Source organism: Dipteris shenzhenensis, chromosome 27 (assembly GCF_047967505.1).
Source record: "Dipteris shenzhenensis isolate YYH24624 ecotype China chromosome 27, Dip_SZ_1.0, whole genome shotgun sequence".
Lineage (NCBI taxonomy): Eukaryota > Viridiplantae > Streptophyta > Polypodiopsida > Gleicheniales > Dipteridaceae > Dipteris > Dipteris shenzhenensis.
In genome coordinates, this window is record NC_141622.1 from 6,952,093 (window position 1) to 6,973,492 (window position 21,400).

The following is a 21,400-nucleotide window of genomic DNA, read 5'->3' on the forward strand; positions in this document are numbered from 1 at the left end:
TTGGGTACAATGACAATTCCGCTGACCCAATCGGAGTAATCCACTGGGTAGATTAATCCTGCTTGCTCCATTTTCTGTATATCTGTTTGGACTGCCTTGCCGTATTTGGGATTCATGCGGTATGGACCTTTAATCACAGGGTCTGCATCTGGATATAAGTCGATGCTATGCTCCATGAAATCAGCAGGCACCCCCTTCAGATCCTTGTAGGACCAAGCAAAGACATCCACAAATTCTTTAAAAAGGTCGGTGACTGCAGCTAGAAGATAGTCATGTTCCCAGACCCAAGTGGCTAACTTCAAATGCCTCCTCACCTCTGTATCCGGTATGCACCCTGGGCCCGCCCAAGACCTCAAGCTGTTGGTGGTGATTCTCCTCAAGTTCAGCAATGTCTATGTCACTTTCTTCTAAATCACTATCACCATCAGTCTCGTCTTCATTAGTGTTTCTGTCTTCTGTATGACCATCATTGCACTCAGCAGTACCATGGTTGTGCACCATAATACCGTGATTGTACTCTGGAGTACCATTGGTGGGTTGTGCAGTACCAGCCTCGTCTACAGTAGATCCTTCATTGTATCCTATAGTATTGTCAGCATCATTTTGACCAATGTCCTCCATGTCGGCCACTGGACGATCCTCAATGTTTACTGCAGTACCATCCTTGTCCTCAGTACGATCAGTGGTGTCCACTGTAGTACCCCTAGTGACCATTCTCTTATACATGTGTGGACTATTGCAAAGTCCAAAGGGCATCCTTTCGTAAACTAGTTCAGCCAGACCCTGTCGTTCTGGGTTGATTTCTGATACTGCAAGTAGGTGTTCTTCTTGATCTTCTTGTTGGCATAGTTCCACCATGTTGACCGCTAAGGAGCCCAGGGCTCCCATCCAATTCAAAATGACAGCTTCCTCGTCTTCTTGATCAGCCCGATCCAACAAGTAGGTCAAACTTTCAAATCCTTCTAGGGTTGTCTCCTCATTGATATCTTGGTCACCACCCCTGGGCCAGTCCCCACATGCCCAATGCTCCTCTTCGGCTCCAACTTGTTCTTCAAAATCCTCCTCTCCTAGCTCTATTGGTATGTGCCTTGCCTGCTCTGTGACCATATCTACTTCGAGGGATGTCGATTCGAGGGGCAATCGAACTTCATCAGTTGACCAATCCTGAATGGCTTTTGAAGACCGCAACCATGGCCTACCAAGAAGTAGAGGGTAAGTTTGTTCATTTTCGGTCATATCAAGGACAACAAAATTAGAGAGAAAAGTTACTCCGCCAATCTTCATGTGAACACCTTTGACTGCACCCATTGGTTTTACTCTGCGTTGATCAGCCATGCGTACCTGAAAGTGAACATTACTTGTCAACTTCAACCCTAGTTTTTAGAGTGTACCTTTCGGCATAATGTTCACAGTCGCCCCACCATCGAGGAAGACGTCCTTCAGCTCCACTCCATGGATCTCCACGGTGAGCTTGGGACTTTGTTCACAAGTGAGGGCAGCGTAGGCAGAGAAGTGGTCCGGTGTAGACCCATGCTGAGCCGGTAATGTCTCTGGTGTTGGCTCACTCGGAGTAGATCCCTTGTGTCGACCTCTTGGGAGGTGCATGGCTGAGGATAGAAATAAGGGGAACCAATTGAATTGGGGGCAGGAGCTTGGAGCAAAGGGGAAGTCGGAAGCAATGGAGGTGGCATGACAGGAGGAGGAGGTGGCTCAGATGTTCGTGCAAGAGGGGGAGCAGGAGATTCTTCTGCTGGGCCAGAAGTTATGGGTACCGTTCTGTTGACTGCAGCAACTAGAGGTTCCCCCGAGGTATACTCTGGAAGAAGCTTCCTTAATCCTTTGAGGTACCTACACTCAGAGGCATCATGTCCATGGATCTCACAAAATGTACGAAATGAGGTAGAAGTAGGTACCTTTCGCTTGGAGGGGAACTCCCAGTAACCATGGTTAGAACCCTTGCATTCTGTGCACCAAAGGCCACTTCGAATTTGGGCCTCAAAGGACGATTGGCCATCCACCTGTATTCTATCTTTCAAGCCTTCTTTGATTTCTTCTAACTCCTTCTTGAGTTGCTGCCATGCGGATGATCCCTCCTCTCTTGGGAGTTGGGTGGTCGTATTCGTTGATGAGGCAAAGCTTAACTGTGACCGTTCCATCTTGACAGCTTCTTTTAGGAAGTCTTGAAGTGAGGCATGTTCAGGGAGTTTATCCACCAACCTTATAGCAATGGAAGGGGGTAATGCTTTCAAAAATCATCCCTTCATGACAGCATCATTAGGTGGCACAGACATCTTTGCCGCCAAGACCCTCATCCTTGTGTACATCTCAGAGATGCTTTCTCCAGGCTTCATGGTGTCAGTGGATAAAATCATGTGTTCGAATTTTTCCAACTTGAAAGTACGTAAGAATTCCTCCCTTAGGTCTGTCCACGTCTTGGAAGTGGTCCGGAGGAAATTGACTGTACCATACATCCGCGGCATCCTCCAATGACGAGGGAAAGATGTGAAGGAACGCATGCTCATTCTCCACACCTTTAGCTCTACATGCTGTGAGGAACTTCCTCACATGAGCTTCCGCATCCTCATGGAGGTGGCCTTTGAACTTTTGAGTCTTCACGTGAACCTTGTTGAGTAGCTCAAGAAGTCTAGCTCTGTATGGAGGACTGAGAACGGCCATCCCCACCCGAGAGGTTGGAGAAGATGCAAGAGTTGAAGGGAGTCCCGATGGGGCTGTAATGAGTGTTGGTGTTCCCAAGGAGGAGACCACCCCGACAACTCTTCCTGTGGAGGACCACAATGGGGAAGTCACTACTGATGTAGTCATAGAGGAAGTGTACCCAGATGGTAGTGCGTAAGTGGGGGGTCTCGGTGTTGCAGAGGGAAAGGGTGAGAACATGGAAGATGTGGAGGTGAAAGAGGATGGGAGAGCATTTGGGAAAGAGAGGGACGGAGTTGAAGTCATGGATGAGTAGGCAGAAGGGAAGGAAGGAGGTGGTGGAAAAGGCAACACCGGTGTGGATGGAAAGGGAGATGAAACCATCATGGCAGGTAAAGGCATGGCCGGAGCAAAAGTATCCCCCAATGGGATAGATGTAGAAGAAGGATTAGCTAGGAGCCCAGAGCTATGCATAACAGATGAGGTAGCAGCTTGTCCACAAGAGGTCGAGGCGGGAGTAGATGGAGTCACCACTCCGGTAGAAGAGGTGGTTGATGAAGACATCGTTGCAGGAGGAGAGGGGCTGCCTTGACCTTGATGAGTCCTTGAGGAGCCCTCGTCCTTAGTACCCTCTTCTTTCACCTGTTCTCCGCTTTGCACTTCTTCTTCTCCGGAGTCCGGATCAGACCACCAAGGTTCCTGTTGATCCAAGTCAATGAGAGTGTCGATGAAGTTACTTGCTCTGGCTACTGCTCCAATGGGCTCACTTTGTGCTCGAGTTGAGGACTTCGCAAACTTACATCGCACATAATGTTTCTTGTACCTAGTTTGGTCTGCCGGAAGTCTTTTCTCCACTCTCCTCAAGTACCTCCTAGTTCTCTCACTAGCTCCTTCAAATGTTTTAGAACTACTCGGCATAAGACCTCTCTCTAGGACCCTAGATCACCACTTCACTCGTGCTACTCAATACCAGCAGTGTCCCACCGTGATCGCCATAAACTGTTTGAGGGGAGGGGTTCCTATCCTTCCGGAGGTGTTACCGGAGGCCAAAGGCCACTGGCGTGAGAAGCATGAGTTTTGCAATGCTCTAATGCAATGGATTGCGCAGAGTGCACCGTGCAGTAGTGTGCGAGTGTCGTATGCTATACTGCAGTGAACGACGACGTAACGACGACGTACGAGTGCACTATGCTAAATGACAATCACCGGTGAACTCCACAACATAAGCAAAATAAGAAAATCCTACACTGGTGAACAATCCCCATATCGGGAAGAGACAAGAGAGATGAGAAAGTGACCGAGTTGGCCAAAGTACATATCACTGGACGTGTCCCCAGGTCACAAGTCGCAAGTCACAAGAATACACAGGTCTATCCCCATAGTAGACAGAGGGTACACACAAGTCTCTCCACATTCTCTCCTTGGCGAGCTTGTAGCTCGAGCCTCTATCTCTCCTCACTCCCCTCTCTTTCGCTCCAGTGCCGAATGCCGAATGCCTTTTCCTCTCTCTCCCTTCTCCTTCATCCTCATCCCCTACCTTGGAGGGTCCCTTCTTCGCTGAGAATCTCCCTGTTTCTTCCCATTGGTCATCCTCTTATCTCCTTAGCTGTTGAGGATAGCTGTTGCGCCGCTGGCTCTCTTGATGGCTACGGCGACTTCCTGACTCCCTGACTCGCCAGCCTGATGGTGTAAATTCTCCATGTGCAGGTGAGCTGGATCACCGCACCACTGCACCACTGTATCACTGAACCACTGTGTAAATATAAATACTCCTGACTGCTCCATGTGCTAAGCTCACTCTCCATGTGCGCAGCTCTTGATGAGATCACTTTGGACATGATACTCTTGGTTGACCTGTGGTTGACATGTGTCGATCTGTGGTTGACAGCCTCGGATAGTACTCCTAGATGAACCCGTGTGATCGCGTGGCTAACTTGTGTTGGCACATGGTCAACATGTGGTCAACAGATGTTGTCATGTGGTCAACGCCTGTTGACAGGTGGTCGTCGTGTGATAAGGTAACAAGTTGTCAGTGATGTATGTCTGGGAATTATTACACTCAACATATGAGCGCCCTTCAAGTTGTCAGTGATGTATGTCTGGGAATTATTAAGGTGATCATTGTGTTGATTTGCACATCGCACATGTCCCAATGGCTTGTGGAGCTTTTTGCCTATGACAAAACATTGACATAACTAAGGTTTCCAGCTTGTACTGATACTGATTAGAAAGGACAGTAAAAAATCCTGGGCTTGAAGAAGTGTTAGCGCTGGCAGGAAAAAGTTGAGGATAGGGGCATTGGATAAAATGAGAGGATGCCAGGGTTCTAGACAAGCTTAGATATTGGGAAGAACAGTCCTTTTTGCAGGAAAAGTGTGAGAGGTCAGGGTTCTAGAAAAGCTTAGATATGGGGAAGAACAGTCCTTTTTGCAGGACAAATGGGGCTGATGGCCTGAAGAGCACCAATCAGCTAGATTAAGTGGTGAATTCATTGATGATCCATATTTAATGAGTGGTGACATTGAGCAGACATGGGTGCATTATTCAGATTTTGTTAACTCTGTTCCCATTACAATCAATATAGCTATATTTCCAGCTTTTGTGTCCCCATTAATGTGACATTTTACTTGTTCTACTACTGTACTGTGAACATTTTATGAGGTTTCTATAAGCTCGTCACGAGTCTTCCAAATTTGAGCCTCTTCAGATGACTATCACTCAAGTTAAGGATTCCCATATCCAAAATTTGCTGTTATTTGGTTTCAAACCGACAGATCTAATTAGATAGATGATTCCATTCGGATGCTTATTTGTGGTTTCAAAAATAAAAATGTTTCTCTTATGTAGTGTCTTTCGCAGCAGTTGTTTTTTAACATGAAATCTATCTTTAGTCCCTATGCTAAATGCTAACACAGGGGAATGATGTATTGATTGTACATATTGGGCAGGATCAATAGCCTACAACTCTGTACTCGGTGCTTATTCATATTGGGGTCCCAGGGCTGGTTATGCTATTTTTGACCTGGTGAGTTTGAATTCACGTTGGTTGTTACCTATCAGCATTCTCAAATTTCCAAATGCTTTTCCGTAGTTCTTGTGTGTTCTATTGACTTAATCTTGCGAAGTGTGTAAGGAGTCCTTCCCAAATGATAATGCTGAGCTAGCTCTTCAGATTAATTGCTGGTACCCATGAGGTGGATTGCAGTACAAAACTGGAGCTGCTGTGGGATCTGTCATTGTATCATTATGAAATCAGTCTGACCATGAGAAAATAGATAATGCTAAAGAAGAATGATTGCCCATGTATTCTTCTGTATCTCTTCCACTTCCACCATTCTTTGGAACGTATGTAAAAGCCAGTTTGGAAAATTGTTTAGAACAAAAGTATGGGCCGGATAAGGGCTGCTATATAGTAAAAAGGGTATGAATTTGACAAGACAACCATTTGAAGGGCCAGTAACAATCCTAAAGAAAGCATATAATGTAGCAAAAAGATACAAATAAAGGCAGCTGGTGCTAGTCAAGTTGTGAATTGAAAAAAGAACTAAACAAAATACTCTCTGTGGAAGATTAATGCCTGATAATCCTCAATTGTCTGTCATAGACACAAAGTCTAACTCCATGTTGGCAAAAAAGCCCAATGTCTGAAGTCATCAGAGAACCCATATTTATTTGTGGTGTTTAATTGTGTGTACTTTGATCGATAAAATGACTTGAAAGTTTGATCATATTGAATTGATTGCATTCCCACTGGCGGAAACATTTCTGTGTGAGGTTTATAATTTACAAACCATCACACATAAAGAAAAAATGTAATGATGAACCATCCGCATAGTGTAGTAGTAAATTTTGCAGATACAACAACCATGGGCATCCATCTTGCCATAAATTTTGCATATCATCATTTTTTTTCCATAAAAATGGGTTCTATTAAATATGAAAAAACCCTCAAAGAGCAAATTGCTCAGGGCATGAGAAAGCCTGAGAGGGTCAAACCCAAGGTCGAGGCGGAAAGTACCAACTGAAACTTGTAGGGACATCAGACGAGGAAGGACAATCTCTCGATTCCTCGACGAAACAATCATCATAACAGTAGCAGCCCTCAGAGATCCCTGCATACTCAGCCTGATGGCCACGCGTTTGACATAATCATCACTAAAACGTGCATGCTAGTTTATCGCATGCGAACAGTATTTGACTCATCATCATTATCAAGTCTAGCTATCATGCCACGGTAAGACCATGTTTTATAAAGCAGAAATAATGCATCCTTCCTCTTCTAAGCATATGAAATTGTATGTAGCCTCTTGGTGAATGTTGCTGAGGCCAATATCTGACATTGCAAATGATTTTTGCAAATCTGCAATCTTCCGAGCACTTGATGGTTTCTTGCTGGGTACCCGTCCGCCAGCTGCAGTTCTAGAGGCATGGGTGAGAATGAGCTGGGTCAGAAGAGTGTTGATAGTCTCATACGTTCGTCTTTTGTGTAAAGGATTCTATGTTTTCCTCTTTGAGATGGCCAAAATGGCAGCACAGGCCAGATAGCATGGGCTCTAGACAATTTGTAGTCAGCCCCTTTATCTTAAGGAGTGGACCCAGAGCTGTCCCCTGATAAGCAAAGATCCACCAAAATCCCAGTTTGGGTAGAGATGCTACACTTTCCGCTTTCTCTTTGCAATCAGGCAACAGAAGTCTGCAGTATCCTGGGAAGGTGCTAGGATGATGCTATGCTTAGGATTTCACAGTACAAGGGAAGGCTTAGGCTACCATGCACAACAAGAGAAGGCAGTCCCAAGTTAAGGAAGGCTCTCAGGTCAACAGCCCAAACCCGAGGGCTAAGAAGGGGTGCAAGTAAAATGGTAAGCCCCTTTTCTTCCTGCCTTTGAGCTGATCTTGGTAGGGCTGATGGGATTTCTCATTGGCTGTGAGCTAATTCTTTCTCCCCTACATTCTTAGCTCTTCAGGAAGTTAAAGCTACCAATCAAGTCCTAGAGGCTAGATTGAGGGCTGTAGATAGGAGGAGAACCTGGTATTACACAAAACATGAGGTAGGGAGAGGAGGCACTGCCATAGGCCTCCTCTCTCACTTTCAAGCAGAATTTATTCAAAAGAAAATAGACACTCAGCAGAGATGGATGGCTGTTCAATGCCTTTTAATAGGGGTTAAGTCACTTTCTATGCTCCTATTGGAACCAAAGTAGAAATCTTACTTGGCACTCCATTATTGAAAGAGGGTAAGACTGTGGTACCAGGTGATTTTAACATGGTGGAAGACAAGAAAGACAGGTGGCAAGGCAAAGGATCAATAATCGGAGGAGCTGAACTTCATGCCTGGGAACATGAGAACCTCACTGCAACTGGTAGACTCCATGCCTTCTGAGGAATTCACTTGGACCAACAATCAAGTAGGAGATAACATAAGAGAGGCAAGATTGGACATGAACACTATTAAGGTCTCTGGTCAGCTTTTTCCTCTCTTACTCTATCAATTCACAAGCCAGTGATGTTGCTATGTGCTTTGGGATAGGTTCAAGAGCTTCCTCATGGTTTAACGCAGACCCCAAGCGGTTCCAAAATGAATGCAAATCAGTTTTGTTTGGAAGAATGCCTTTTCAGTGAACAGAACAACAACTGATTCATGGTTCTATGTAGTTGAAGCAACTCAAAAACTTCTAAAAGAAGTCAGGAGGCTCAGAGCCCCAAAATTAGAGCAAGGAGGATGGTCCAAATACATGCAAACACCTCTTAGTTAGAGCTTGTGACCAGACAAGGGGACAGTAGGGCACAGGAAGTCTGATCACAGCCAAACAAACTCTCAAAAAATTGATCTGATCAACCTCAATGAGTCTAAGATCTATTTCAGAGATTGGTGGGTAGGGAAGATAGATAGACCCACTAAAGATACTTTTAAGTTAATCAGAAGGATAAGATGCAATGAAGAAATTCATCTTCTTAAAGGACACCACGCTGGTTACCTCCTTGAAAGAGAATATGCTGCTTATCCAAAATCACCTCCAAGACCTTCTCTCCTCCACAATGATACCTAATGCAGAAGCAGAAAGAGCAAAATGGAAATGCAAACAAGCCAGACAAAGGACTGTTCAAAACTTTGACAACTTCTATTTAGGAACCCCTCTAACTCTAGAGGAGCTAAAAGAGCTTGTTGGTGTTATGGCTGATGGGAAGAGTCCTGGGGAAGACGGCCTTCCCATTGAATTTATAAAACCTTTTGGGATGCCATAGGCCCATATCTGCTTCTAGTTTTGCAACAAAGTTTAAGAGAGGCTCAATTACCTCACCACTTAAATGGGGGGATAATCCCAAAGGAAGATAGCAGAGATGAACTTAGAAACTGAGACCTCTCACCATGCTTAACTGCAGCTACAAGATTTTGGCAAAGGCTCTAGCCTTGAGAGTCCAGAATAGGATGGACAAGTGGTTTCTTCCTGAGCTTCATCAAGGGTAGACACTTGCTAGAAGCAATAATCAATATATGGGAGGGTTGTGAGTATGCCAAAAGCACTAGTCAAGATTTATGCTTCATCAAGGTAGATTTTGATAAGGCATATGACAAATTGGAATGGGATTTTATAATCCAAGGACATGGGCATGGGCCCTATTTTTGTGTCTTATGTAAAACCCCTACTCAGCACTCCCTCTCAAAAGATCCATTAGTCAAGGTTGCCCTCTGGCTCCATTCTTATTTGCTATTATTGTTGATGCTTTGGGATGGCTGCTCAATAGACAAATTGAGGAGGAGGTGATAAAAGGGATAGAGCTCCCTTCGGGAAGACAGCTCAGTAACTAGCAGTATGCAGATGATACCAACCTCACCCCAAGGAACACTCCACAAGATGCTTGGATACTTTTTGCTATGCCTCTGGTTCAGTCATCAATCATGCCAAAATAGGATATTCAACTCTAAGTGGTGGGGAGCAAGCACAGATGCAACTGTGCCACAGAATACCAAAGGGAACTGTTTTCAGATTGTTGAGTATCCCCTCGGATTTGATATCACTATGAAGCAGAGGTGGGAATGGTTCCTAGAGAGGTGCAAGAAAAAACATGACAAGTGGAGGGGATTCTAAGCCTCCCTAGCTGATAGGAAAATGGTCCTCAACCATTGCATCTACCCCATAGTAATTTTCTACCTCTCATGCTAGGCCCCCTCCAAAACAGGACTTGGTAGGTCTTTTCTTTGGGGAGGGGGGGGGATAAGAGGATAGCTAAAGTCACATGGTCTTTTTGCACTCAACCCAAGGAAGACGGAGGCCTAGGGGTGGTGGACATTGAACAGGCTGCACACCCAACAGTGACTGGGCACAAGTGCTGCTTAGAAATCTGGAGCACATAAGACCAATCAGAGCTCCTACATGGAGGCATTATCCTCAATTATTAAGCTCTTTGCAATCCTGAACCCTACAAATCTAGAGGAAGCCCCCTTTTGAAAATCTATAGAGGATATCAAGTGCTACATTTTTTTTTCTGGGTCATGAATCTTGATTCCATTTGGGTCTTTGCCATCTTCCCCAACCCCCCCCCTTAAATATCAGGATTTTCTCAGAACTAGGAACAACTTTGGGACAAAGACAATTTTCAGATGGAAAACCTGGGCAGAGATTAGGAGGGAATTTGCCTTACTAAACCAAGATTCAGAGCTAATTAAGAACTTCTCTCTGGAATGGGGAAACCCAATGGAAAGGAGGCTCTAATCTAATCTTGCTAGAGAATTCAGTTGGATGGGCTTTCATTCATATCCCTACACCTTCTCCTTGCTCTGAAGACATCTTTAGAGTCTTGAATACCAGATGGAAACTAAATGCCAGTAGAGATTGCTGGCAGAACACATTTAGCACGGTTAAATGTCCTTGACCAAATGTGCTAGATGATTGATTTTACATAAAGTTGCCTGGACCAATGTCAGAAGTCTAGCCATTGGGAAGGGGGATGGACACTGTAAGAGATGTCCAGGTCCCAGGATACAAAGAGCATATCTTCCATCGTTATGTTACTTGTCCAAATGCCATGAGAGTTGGAAGGTTATTCAAATGCACTTCGGAGAACCTATGAACTGGAAGCCATCTTGCTAGGGGATGCTACTAAAGTCAAGCAGGATCTTTGGAGCCAGATCAGCTTACATGCTTTATGGTTCATCTGGATTACCAGAAATCACCTCCAATACAATGATGTGGCTGGACAGGAAGCAGTGAAGCTGGATGAAGCTTACCTAAATTTTAATGAAGCCCATGATCAGCTGGAAAGAGAGATATCTGCACATGGATGTACCAATTTTGAAGACTTGAGAATTAAGCATGCCACTTCCCCAAGGAACACTATTGGAGCCTCTAGTCTGGGCAGCTTTGCTTTCTGGGAGTATGAACTGTGTAGTCCCTGCTACTGCTGCCACCAGTTTTATCGAAGCCTACGATGTTTGCTGTTTTGTTGCTGCTCTTGATGCTGGACTTCACCTGTCAGCTCAAGTTTTTCTCTTATGATAATCCTCTTCTCTATATCTTCTGTTGTGGAGAGATTTTCCAGAAAAGACATTGTATAAATTTGAAACCGGCCTCTAATCACTTAGAGGGTTCCAAACCTTTAATCACTTCAGCACTTATTTACAGCTCACAAAGCATATATCACAATCCTTAACCATTGCATGATCACCATTTGGCATTTACCCATTTGTTCACAAACAAAACCACTGAAAAAGGGATGGAGGCTAGAATGCCCTTGCTCAACAAACATAGACAAGTGCACCCGATTGGCCCCAAACACTGTGGCACCCCTTTCGGTATTTCTTTATATTTCACAGTGAAATGATTACAAGTTGCATCTAGGAGACCTTCCTTGCAACTGAGCATGCAGCCCCAATTCACTGAGCCTTCACAAGGCTTTCAAGCATAGAACACCATCACATAAGTGCACTTAACCCATAGGCTCAATCCAAAGGCATTCTCTTTTCCGACCGCAATTCCATTGGCTGTCTAGATGCAATCACACTGCACCTCGGCTGCACTCTCTTTGGGTGGTTTCCAGATGGCATTCACAAAGCTTTTCAAAGCTTCAAAATAAAATCAGCAAAGTACCCAACCAAAGAATGACTCATGTAGCACTGCCTGGGCACCTGTGAACCAAGAAAGAGGTGGCACACGAGACCAACCAATAGCTTATGACAAAAAGGAATTGCAGCAGCAAAATCACAACTCACCAAGTCCTGATAACTCGAACCAAGTCCTCAATCACCAAGAGGACATAGTAGCCAATGCCCAATTGCATTCTCAGCCAAAGAGGAGTGCAAAGGCATGAAGAAAGAGCATTTACAAGAGCCGACCAGCAAGAATTTCACTGAAAAATGCGAAAAGAAGCACTTCTGTCGCGAAGAAGTGGGAGTTCTTGGGATCAAAAGAAGCGTGCTTCAGAGAGGAATGCATTGAGAAGGTTTTGGAGAAGTTTCATTGCCGGAAAGTCCTCTAAAACTGAGAAAAATCAGTCAACGAGCGCGTGGGATCAGTTGAAATTCAACAGAAAGCTGTAGGTTTGCAAGAGGAGAGGCCTAGGAGGCTGTAGAAGCAAAAAGGTCTAGAAAAAGCCACTTTTGCAGTCCCAAGACTCGCTCTACATTCCACTCCCCATCTGGGAAGATACCCCAGAATCCATGGTGTAATGATGAGTGCCGAGAGATGAGCTCTCATCTCACATGAGAGCAGGCTTTGGGACACTTGACGAAACTAGAGGATAGCATGCTTGACATGGTGTAAGAGGCGGGCTGTCCTATCACATAGGATGGATGAGGTGATCCGATTCTTTCGAGGAGGTGACTCCTTGTTGAGAGGAGGACGGGGAGAGAGACACAAGGCTTGCTCCCAAGGAAGTGATTCTATGCTTGGAGGCTCTTGTCGGAGGGGAAGCCACCTATCCCTGTCTCACGGATCCTAATGTTTGGCACACTTATGCAACATCCCTCTATGATGTCCGTCCCAGACACCATCAGATATGTCTTCCCTCCTCAAGCCCACCACATGTAGGTTGTTCACAGCACAGAATGTGCGAGCTGCTTTATGCCGACTCTACAATCAGAGAGTCCATGATCACAGGGGCCGCGCACTGAGCACTTTGCAAATGGACGGGACGTCCTGGCCCCGATCCTAGCACAGATGTTCAATAATGATGTGTGCCACGGTTTCCCCCATGCTTGGAGAAATTCGACCAGCAAAAGAAGTGCTCAGCTCTGCCCGTTCTACCAAACGCACGGAGGGAAAAGCATATCACTGCGAAGGGGAGACAGAGGGGAATTCGAGGAATCCAAACGGAAGTCGAGGAATCCAAACGGGTGAGGAGTTATGAAAAAAATCGGAATTCAGCCGAAGGAGGCTGAAAAACCAGTCTAAAATCTCAACAAAGGGAGAAGATGAGAGAGAAAACCACACATGTGAAGTTTAGAAGGCCCAGGAAGGTGCAGGAATGGCAAAGGAGCATGCAGAAGGCACTAGATCCACCTGGAACTCTAGGGGGGCCACTGAAGGTACATGGCCCTCTAGGGTGCCCATTAAAAATGCCATGTCATCATTTCCCATCAACCAGTCTTTTAATTTCTTGGAATGCCTTTGGGCCTAGGAATTAATTACGCTTATGTGCTAGGCCCCATGCTGTGTTTAATTACACATTATTAAGCCCACGCTTGGACTTTTAAAACCAAAGTTGTCACAGTCTTGTAGTACATTAAAGTACTTAGAATTTCACGCTCTCGTGACATACCCCTCTCTTGAAACAGCAAACCACAATTTGCTGTCCGAAAACACAAGAGCGAGCATGAAATATACCATGAAAGAGTATATAAGAAAGCCGCAGCTATAGTATACAGAGACAATGAAAATATGGCTAGGAGAGGCATGCATCCATCAATATGCACTGCTGAAAATCTATGTGATCCTCGGCGATCAATAGTCAAGTTGCATCAATATCATGAAGTCTCACAGCAAAAATACTGTCAGCTCAGTATCTCGGATGAAACATATAGTCTCATCAAGCGACCTCATGAAATCGTGGTGAGCCCGTCTGTACTGAGGGAGTGGAGGTGGTACCCCCCTCTCGAACACCAGGTAATGCTCCAGACGCTCGCTCTACTGAACTACCTGTAGGAGCCCGGACCACAGTTGGCTCTAACTGGAAAGCATCAAGGTAAAGCTGCAATATCCCAGGTGAATTGCCAGTTCACCTTCCTCCATCCATTTCGCATCAAGTGATGGATCACGGTGAGCCCGTCTGTACTGAGGGAGTGGAGGTGCTACCCCCCTCTCGAACACCAGGTAATGCTCCAGACGCTCGCTCTGTTGAACGACGCTCGCTCTGCTGAACTACCTGTAGGAGCCCGGACCGCAGTCGGCTCTAACGGGAAAGCATCAAGGTAAAGCTACAATATCCCATGTGAATATGCCAGTTCACCTTCCTCCATCCATTTCGCATCGAGTGATGGATAATTTTGAAAATTTACCAAGTAGCGACGGATAACTTTACCCTTGAGCTTTCTATCTCTGTGTGCCAGAATTTGCTTGGGACCAGAAGTTCATCTTGTTCTTCCACTTCAGGCTGTAGCTCATCAAGTAAATCCTTGGGAACATCTCCATGATATTGCTTTAACAAGCTCACATGAAAGACATTATGTATCTTCCAATGCGGAGGCAACTTCAGCCTGTAAGCTACCTCGTTTATCTTTTTAGAAACCTGGAAAGGACCATAGTAACGCATGTTCAGCTTTGTGTACAACCTTTCCTTGCCTTTCTTATTTTTCAGCCTTGCCTTCTGGAAACGCAGCAAAACCCAATCACCTTCTATGAATACCAATTCCCTGTGGTGCTTATTTGCTGCTCTTTTCTACTTGTCCTGACTTCTTTGCAAGGCATATTTGATCTTCTTGTAAGCCTCTTCAAGGCTTTTCACAAAACAATCAGCTTCGAAGATTTCCTCTTTTGTATGCAAAATGGGAGGTATCTTCCTAGCATCTTCCACTATTTCAAAAGGTGCTTTACCTGTGGATGTGTACACCGTATTATTGTAAGCATATTCCAGGAAAGGCAAATAATACTCCCATTTGCTTTTATGGTCTGAGACGTAGCATTCAAACATATCCAGGATGGTAGAGTTTTCCTGCTCCGATTGTCCATCAGACTGAGGGTGAAAAGATGACGAAAAATTTAGCTTAGTGCCCATATTTTCAAACAGCCCTCTCCAAAACAGACTGGTCATCCTCGGATCTCTATCACTGATTATGGATTCAGGCATCCCATGATACTTGAAGACATGCTGCAGAAACAATTCGGCCATTTGATCTACTGTAATTTTCTTTCTTACTGGCACAAAGTGGGCTTGTTTGCTAAACCTGCAAATTATTATCCACAATCCATCATGTCCAGTAGGAGTACATGGAAGATCAAACACAAAATCCATAGCTATGCTTTGCCATGGTCTATCCGAAATTGGCAAAGGGTGTAACAACCCAGGTGCCTTCTGCCTGTCAAACTTTGCTTTCTGACAAACCATGCATGTTCTCACATATTCTTCCACATCTTTCCTCAAAGATGGCCAATAAAAGTATTTCTCCACTGCTGTAATTGTTGCTGTAATTCCCCTATGTCATGCATATAGAGGAGCATGACTTTCCATTATGACTTTCTGTCGCATCTGATCAGTGACACAGAGTCATCCATGCATCAAAATGAAACCCTCTTTAAACATATAGTGATCATGCCTTTGACCATCAGAAAGCTGATCGTAAATAGTTGAAAAATCAGCATCATTAACATACTGGTCTTTCATCACATCTAACACATTGTTGTAAGCAATGCTCACTGTTGAAACACTGGGTTTCTTGGAGACTGCTTCAGGCTGTGGTTTCCTGGAAAGTGCATCAGCCACGACATTTTTGTTACCCAGCACATGTACAATTTGAAAATGAAACATTGAGAGGAAGTTAGCCCATCTCATGTGCTTTTCAAATAATTTTCTTTGCGTGAGAAAATATCTAAGTGACTGATGATCTATCTGCACATAAAAATCAGCTCCAAGAAGGTAATGTTTCCATGTGGTCAAATCATGTATCACTGCTAACATTTCCTTCTCGTATATCTGCAAGTACGATTCAGCATCTTTAAGAACTCTACTCTCATATGCAACCACTCTGCCATCCTCCATCAAAGTGTCTCCTATGCTGTTCCCACATGCATCACAAGTTACAGCAAAGGGTTTTGCAAGATCTGGCAAGATAATAACGGGTTCAAAACACAACTTTTGCTTCAGCTCTTCAAAAGCTGCATTTTCCTTTGGTCCCCACCGAAACAGTACAGCTTTCTTCTGTAAAGCATGCAAGGGAGAAGCAATTTCTGCGAAGTACTTTATAAACCTCCGATAGTATGAACACAACCCAAGGAAGCTTCTGACTTCATGCAGATTTTTCAGAATTGGCCAACTCCTTATGGCCTCAACTTTTGCAGGATCCATCTTGACTCCATCCTTTGGCACTATATGACCAAGAAAATGAATCTGATGCATAAAGAACTCACTTTTCTTGGTGTTTATTAACAGCTTGTGTCTTTTCAACTCTTGAAACACAATAGTGAGGTGTTTCCTGTGCTCTTGCTCATTTTTAGAGAACACAATGATGTCATCGAAGAAAGTGCCCACAAACTTTCTATGTGCTCTAAAAATTGTGTCCATCATTCTATTGAAAGTGGCAAGTGCATTAATCAAACCAAAAGGCATCACAAGGAACTCATATAAGCCAAATGAAGTGCGGAAGGCAATCTTGTAGAAATCTTCAGGCCGTATCCTTATCTGATGGTATCCACTTTTAAGGTCAATTTTTAAGGTCAATACGACTGAACATTGAGGAACCTTCCAACCGATCAAATATATCATCAATGCATGGAATTGGAAAACGGTTCTTAATTGTGACTTTATTCAAAGCCCTATAATCAATACACATTCTCCAACTTCCATCCTTCTTTTGCACAAGCAACACAGGGGAACAGTAAGGAGAATTACTTGGCTGTATTAATCCCTTTCCCAAGAGTTCCTTCACTTATGACATTATCTCTGCTTGTTGTGCCTTACGGACACGATAGGGAGGTATATCAGGCTATGAGCTTCCTGGAATTATATCAATTTGATGATTCTCGGGCCTCTTGGGAGGTAATTCTTGAGGAAGTGCATCTGAGAAACAATCCTGAAAATCTGAAATAAAAGCAGCCCTTTCTCTAGAGATCTAAAGCAAAAAGAGTAGAGCCTTCCTGAACTGGTTGGCTGTCCTCTTTGACAAAAATCAAGTACGCTGAAATATGACGCTTTATTACATTGGAAATACAAGAAGTTGAAACTACAAGGATGGACTCCCCTTTCAACTTTACATCAAGTACATGATTTTTGCCTCTATGAGTTAAAGAAATCTTCTTGTTTCTCATCTGCACATCAGCCCCCACCCTGTACATCCAAGGCATCCCAAGCAAAGCATCACACTCTTGCAAAGGCATAATGTAGAAGTCCTCTGCATCCTGATATCCTTGGATATGCATCCTCAACTTGCCAATGATAGGAGTGACAGGTGTGTTGAGTTCAGGGTTGGCCATATCACACATGCCGGATGGCCCCATTTCCTCAGGCTTGATGCCAAGCCTTCCTGCCATATCAGGAGTTACGAAATTCTCCTTTGCCGCAAAATCAAAGAAAAACAAGCAATTCTTATTTTTTATTTTTTCCCATGCTCTGCACATCTCAGTCTTTTTCGTTTCATGTGGCAAACTCCCAATCACATCTAGAAGAAGTCATGCAGAAGGCTTAGGCCTTTTGCCCTTCCGATCAGCCTGTTTATCATCATTCTTATCATCATCTAACCTTTCTCTTTTCTTGGATGGGCAATCATAAGAGCGATGTCCCTCTCCTTTGCATATAAAACATTTGTTTTGCTCCATGAGTGACTTTTTCTCTTCAACAGATAACTTGGTACGGGGCTGTTTATTAGGCTGTCCACGCCTTTGACCAGCTTTGAATTGGGCTTTTCCTCCCTTTTGAAACGGTCATTTGCCATAATTTTTATTTTCGAATTTGATGTCCTCCTTATCCTAGTGTTTGGCAGCCCATTTGCTGTCTTCTTTCTTGCTGTCCATAAAGCCCAAATTCTTCTCCTGCATCCATGCATATGCTGTCCCATATGCTGTCCTTGCATTCGCAATTAATTGAGTCATAAAATCCACCTTGGTTTTGATGCAATAATCACGTAGCTCACTAGGTGATCGACAACAGTACCTCTCTATTTGCTCTTTCAAAAAAACATGCCTGTAAGAGCTCAATGGCAGCAAAACATCCCAAAACCTCTTGGTGTAATCATCAAGATTCGTGCAAAGTTTGTATGACAAGTCATGCCAGTGTGAAAGTACTTCAACTTCAAAAGTTGGAGTAAGCCAAGTAGAAGAAAACACTTGCTTAAATTCCAGCCAAGTAGCAGGTGCATCTCCATGAAGCATAAGGTTGGTGTACCACTTAAGTGCATTGCCTTTCAAAAATGTGGCAACCTTCCTCATTTGGATGCTTCTGTAAACAAACCCCCAAGAAATGCAGCATCAAATTGTTGAAGGAATGTGAGGGCTTTGTACTTGTCCTGTACTCCATTATATGTCTCAAACTTGACATGAGAACCACCATCCTTAAATTCTTTATATCCATTTGATGTTAGCTGTCCCAAAGATGGCTGTATTTTTGCAGCATTCCCTTCATTAGGGAGAGCCATGCTTGGCTGAACATTAGGCATGGGAGCATGTGCTGTGGCTTGCATGCCTGGCTGCATTCCCACATTATCATACATGGCTTGCTTTCTATGCCTAGTTTGCGGTGAAATCAACATAGCATCAAAGATAGAATCTGTACCAAAATATTCAGGTTGCTGCCTCAAATATGGCTGAGGTGGCTGAGCCACATTTATGGACTGCACATTATTATTTTGAGGAGTAGAAGTACCTAAACCAAGGCCTTGTGCTGGCTGCTCATACTGTTGCACTGGCTGTACTTTTTGTACCTCTTTCTCAAGTGCTCTTTTGTGGGATTCCTCTCTCTTGGAAGTCACTTTTTGAGTCATATTTGATGGCTGTCCCTCATGGGAAACTGATGCATGAGCGTGCTGTTCACCATGAGAAGCTGATGCATCTGTGTACTCACTCTTTCCGTGCTTGTGCTTTCGTGATTTCTTCTTCTTCTTGGCATTTGTTTGCACAATCTGAGCCAAGTTTTGAGTCAGCTGAGTCAAAGCAGCCATTGTACTTGGAAGTTGTGCATTCAACATAGTAGCATCATTTGACTCACTGCTAGAACTAGTATCACTATTGAGCTGAGTTGTAGCTTTATGTGTGGCCTGCTCAAAAGGCATTTGTTGTGCACTAGCTGGATCATTAAGGCTTTCCTGCCATCTCCTTTGAGGTGTTGTGGAGTTCTCTTACTCATGGGTACTCACCATATTTATGGCTGTAATATTCAGCTGTCAAAAAGTGCAGCAAAGATATCCTTCCACCAAACTACCGAGGCCCACCTCTTGAGGAAGAGTGTGTGGTATCCCGGCAATGGAACCTATGAAAGCGGCCTCTAATCACTCAGAGAGCAGTGGAACTAAACCTTTAATCACTTCAGCACTTATTTACAGCTCACAAAGCATATATCATAACCCTTAACCATTGCATGATCACCATTTGGCATTTACCCATTTGTTCACAAACAAAACCACTGAAAAAGGGATGGAGGCTAGAATGCCCTTGCTCAACAAACATAGACAAGTGCACCCGATTGGTCCCAAACACCGTGGCGCCCCTTCGGTATGTCTTTATATTTCACAGTGAAATGATTACAAGTTGCATCTGGGAGACCTTCCCTGCAACTGAGCACTTAGTCCCAATTCACTGAGCCTTCGCAAGGTTTTCAAGCATAGAACACCATCACATAAGTGCACTTAACCCATAGGCTCAATCCAAAGGCATTCTCTTTTCCGAGTGCCATTCCATTGGCTGTCCAGATGCAATCACACTGTACCCTAGCTGCACTCTCTTTGAGTGGCTTCCAGATGACTTTTATAAAGCCTTTCAAAGCTCCAAGATAAAATCAGCAAAGTACCCAACCAAAGAATGACTCATGTAGCACTGCTTGGGCACCTGTGAACCAAGAAAGAGGCGGCACACGAGGCCACCCAATAGCTTATGGAAAAAAGAAATTGCAGCAACAAAATCACAACTCACCAAGCCCTGATAACTCGAACCAAGTCCTCAATCGCCAAGAGGACATAGTAGCCAATGCCCAATTGCATTCTCAGCCAAAGAGGAGTGCAAAGGCATGAAGAAAGAGCATTTACAAGAGCCGACCAGCAAGAATTCCACTGAAAAATGTGAAAAGAAGCACTTCTGTCGCGAAGAAGTGGGAGTTCTTAGGCTCAAAAGAAGCGTGCTTCAGAGAGGAATGCATTGAGAAGGTTTTGGAGAAGTTTCATTGCCGGAAAGTCCTCCAAAACTGAGAAAAATAAGTTAACGAGCGCGTGGGACCACTCGAAATTCAATAGAAAGCTGTAGCTTTGCCAGAGGAGAGGCCTAGGAGGCTGTAGAAGCAAAAAGGTCGAGAAAAAGCCACTTTTGCAAATTTGACCAGCAAAAGAAGTGCTCAGCTCGACCCGTTCTACCAAACGCACAGAGGGAAAAGCGTATCACTACGAAGGGGTGGCAGAGGGGAAGCCATCGGGCCAAATGGAAGTCAAGGAATCCAAACGAGTGAGGAGTTATGAAGAAAATCGGAATTCAGCTGAAGGAGGCTGAAAAACCAGTCCAAAATCTCAACAAAGGGAGAAGATGAGAGAGAAAACCACACATGTGAAGTTTAGAAGGCCCAGGAAGGTGTAGGAATGGCAAAGGAGCATGTAGAAGGCACTAGAGCCACCTGGAACTCTTGGGGGAGCCACTGAAGGTACATGGCCCTCTAGGGTGCCCATTAAAAATACCACGTCATCATTTTCCAACAACCACTCTTTTAATTCCTTAGAATGCCTTTGGGCCTAGGGATTAATTATGCTTATGTGCTAGGCCCCATGCCGCGTTTGATTACACATTATTAAGCCCACGCTTGGACTTTTAAAACCAAAGTTGTCACAGTCTTGTTTTTTTTTGGCAAAAAGAGACTTATATTAAGTATTAAAGAAAAACCGTTAGAGCAAGCTCCATACGGGATACATCATGCAATGCACGAAAAGCTCAAGAGCCAAAAAGAAAGGATTGAGGCTGATAGTGCCATCTCAATCCGGTAGAAACCTCCAAGAAAAAGGGAGAACCTCTCCAAACTCGAAGAAATATAGTCCTTCTAGAAGAGGCTGCCGGTGAAGGGCCCTGCATGCTAGCCCATATGGCTATCAAAGTGTGAACCGTGTCAGACCAAATACCCGTGAATACTTGTAATGGGGGTATCTCGGTGCCATCCAAGGCCTTAGTACATCTAGCTCTCCAAATGTGCCAAGAGGAAATGCTAGCCAAAATCTCCCAAGAGGTGTCCACTGAAACATGAGAAGCTCTGAAGGGAGTAAGTGGTACATCCTGTAGAGAGCAGGGCTCTATCACCTGCCGGCGGACCGAGAGTGCCCAAGAAGAAGGCTCACCCTCATAAAACACCTGGGGCCCGGTAAGAGAGAACCATGCGACCGAGCCCCAAGTCATGAAGAAAGGGGAAGTGTAAAAGATGC

General features: G+C 44.4%; 1 protein-coding gene across 1 annotated transcript in view; it reads left to right on the top strand.

Moving 5' to 3' along the window:
- Positions 1-21,400, top strand: part of LOC147883803 (putative sphingolipid transporter spinster homolog 2) — a 113,061-nt gene that overhangs the window by 82,147 nt on the left and 9,514 nt on the right. Inside the window, exon 12 of the mRNA XM_087398388.1 lies at positions 5,604-5,680. Coding sequence (XP_087254514.1) covers positions 5,604-5,680 — 77 coding nt within the window. The remainder of the gene's footprint in view (positions 1-5,603; positions 5,681-21,400) is intronic.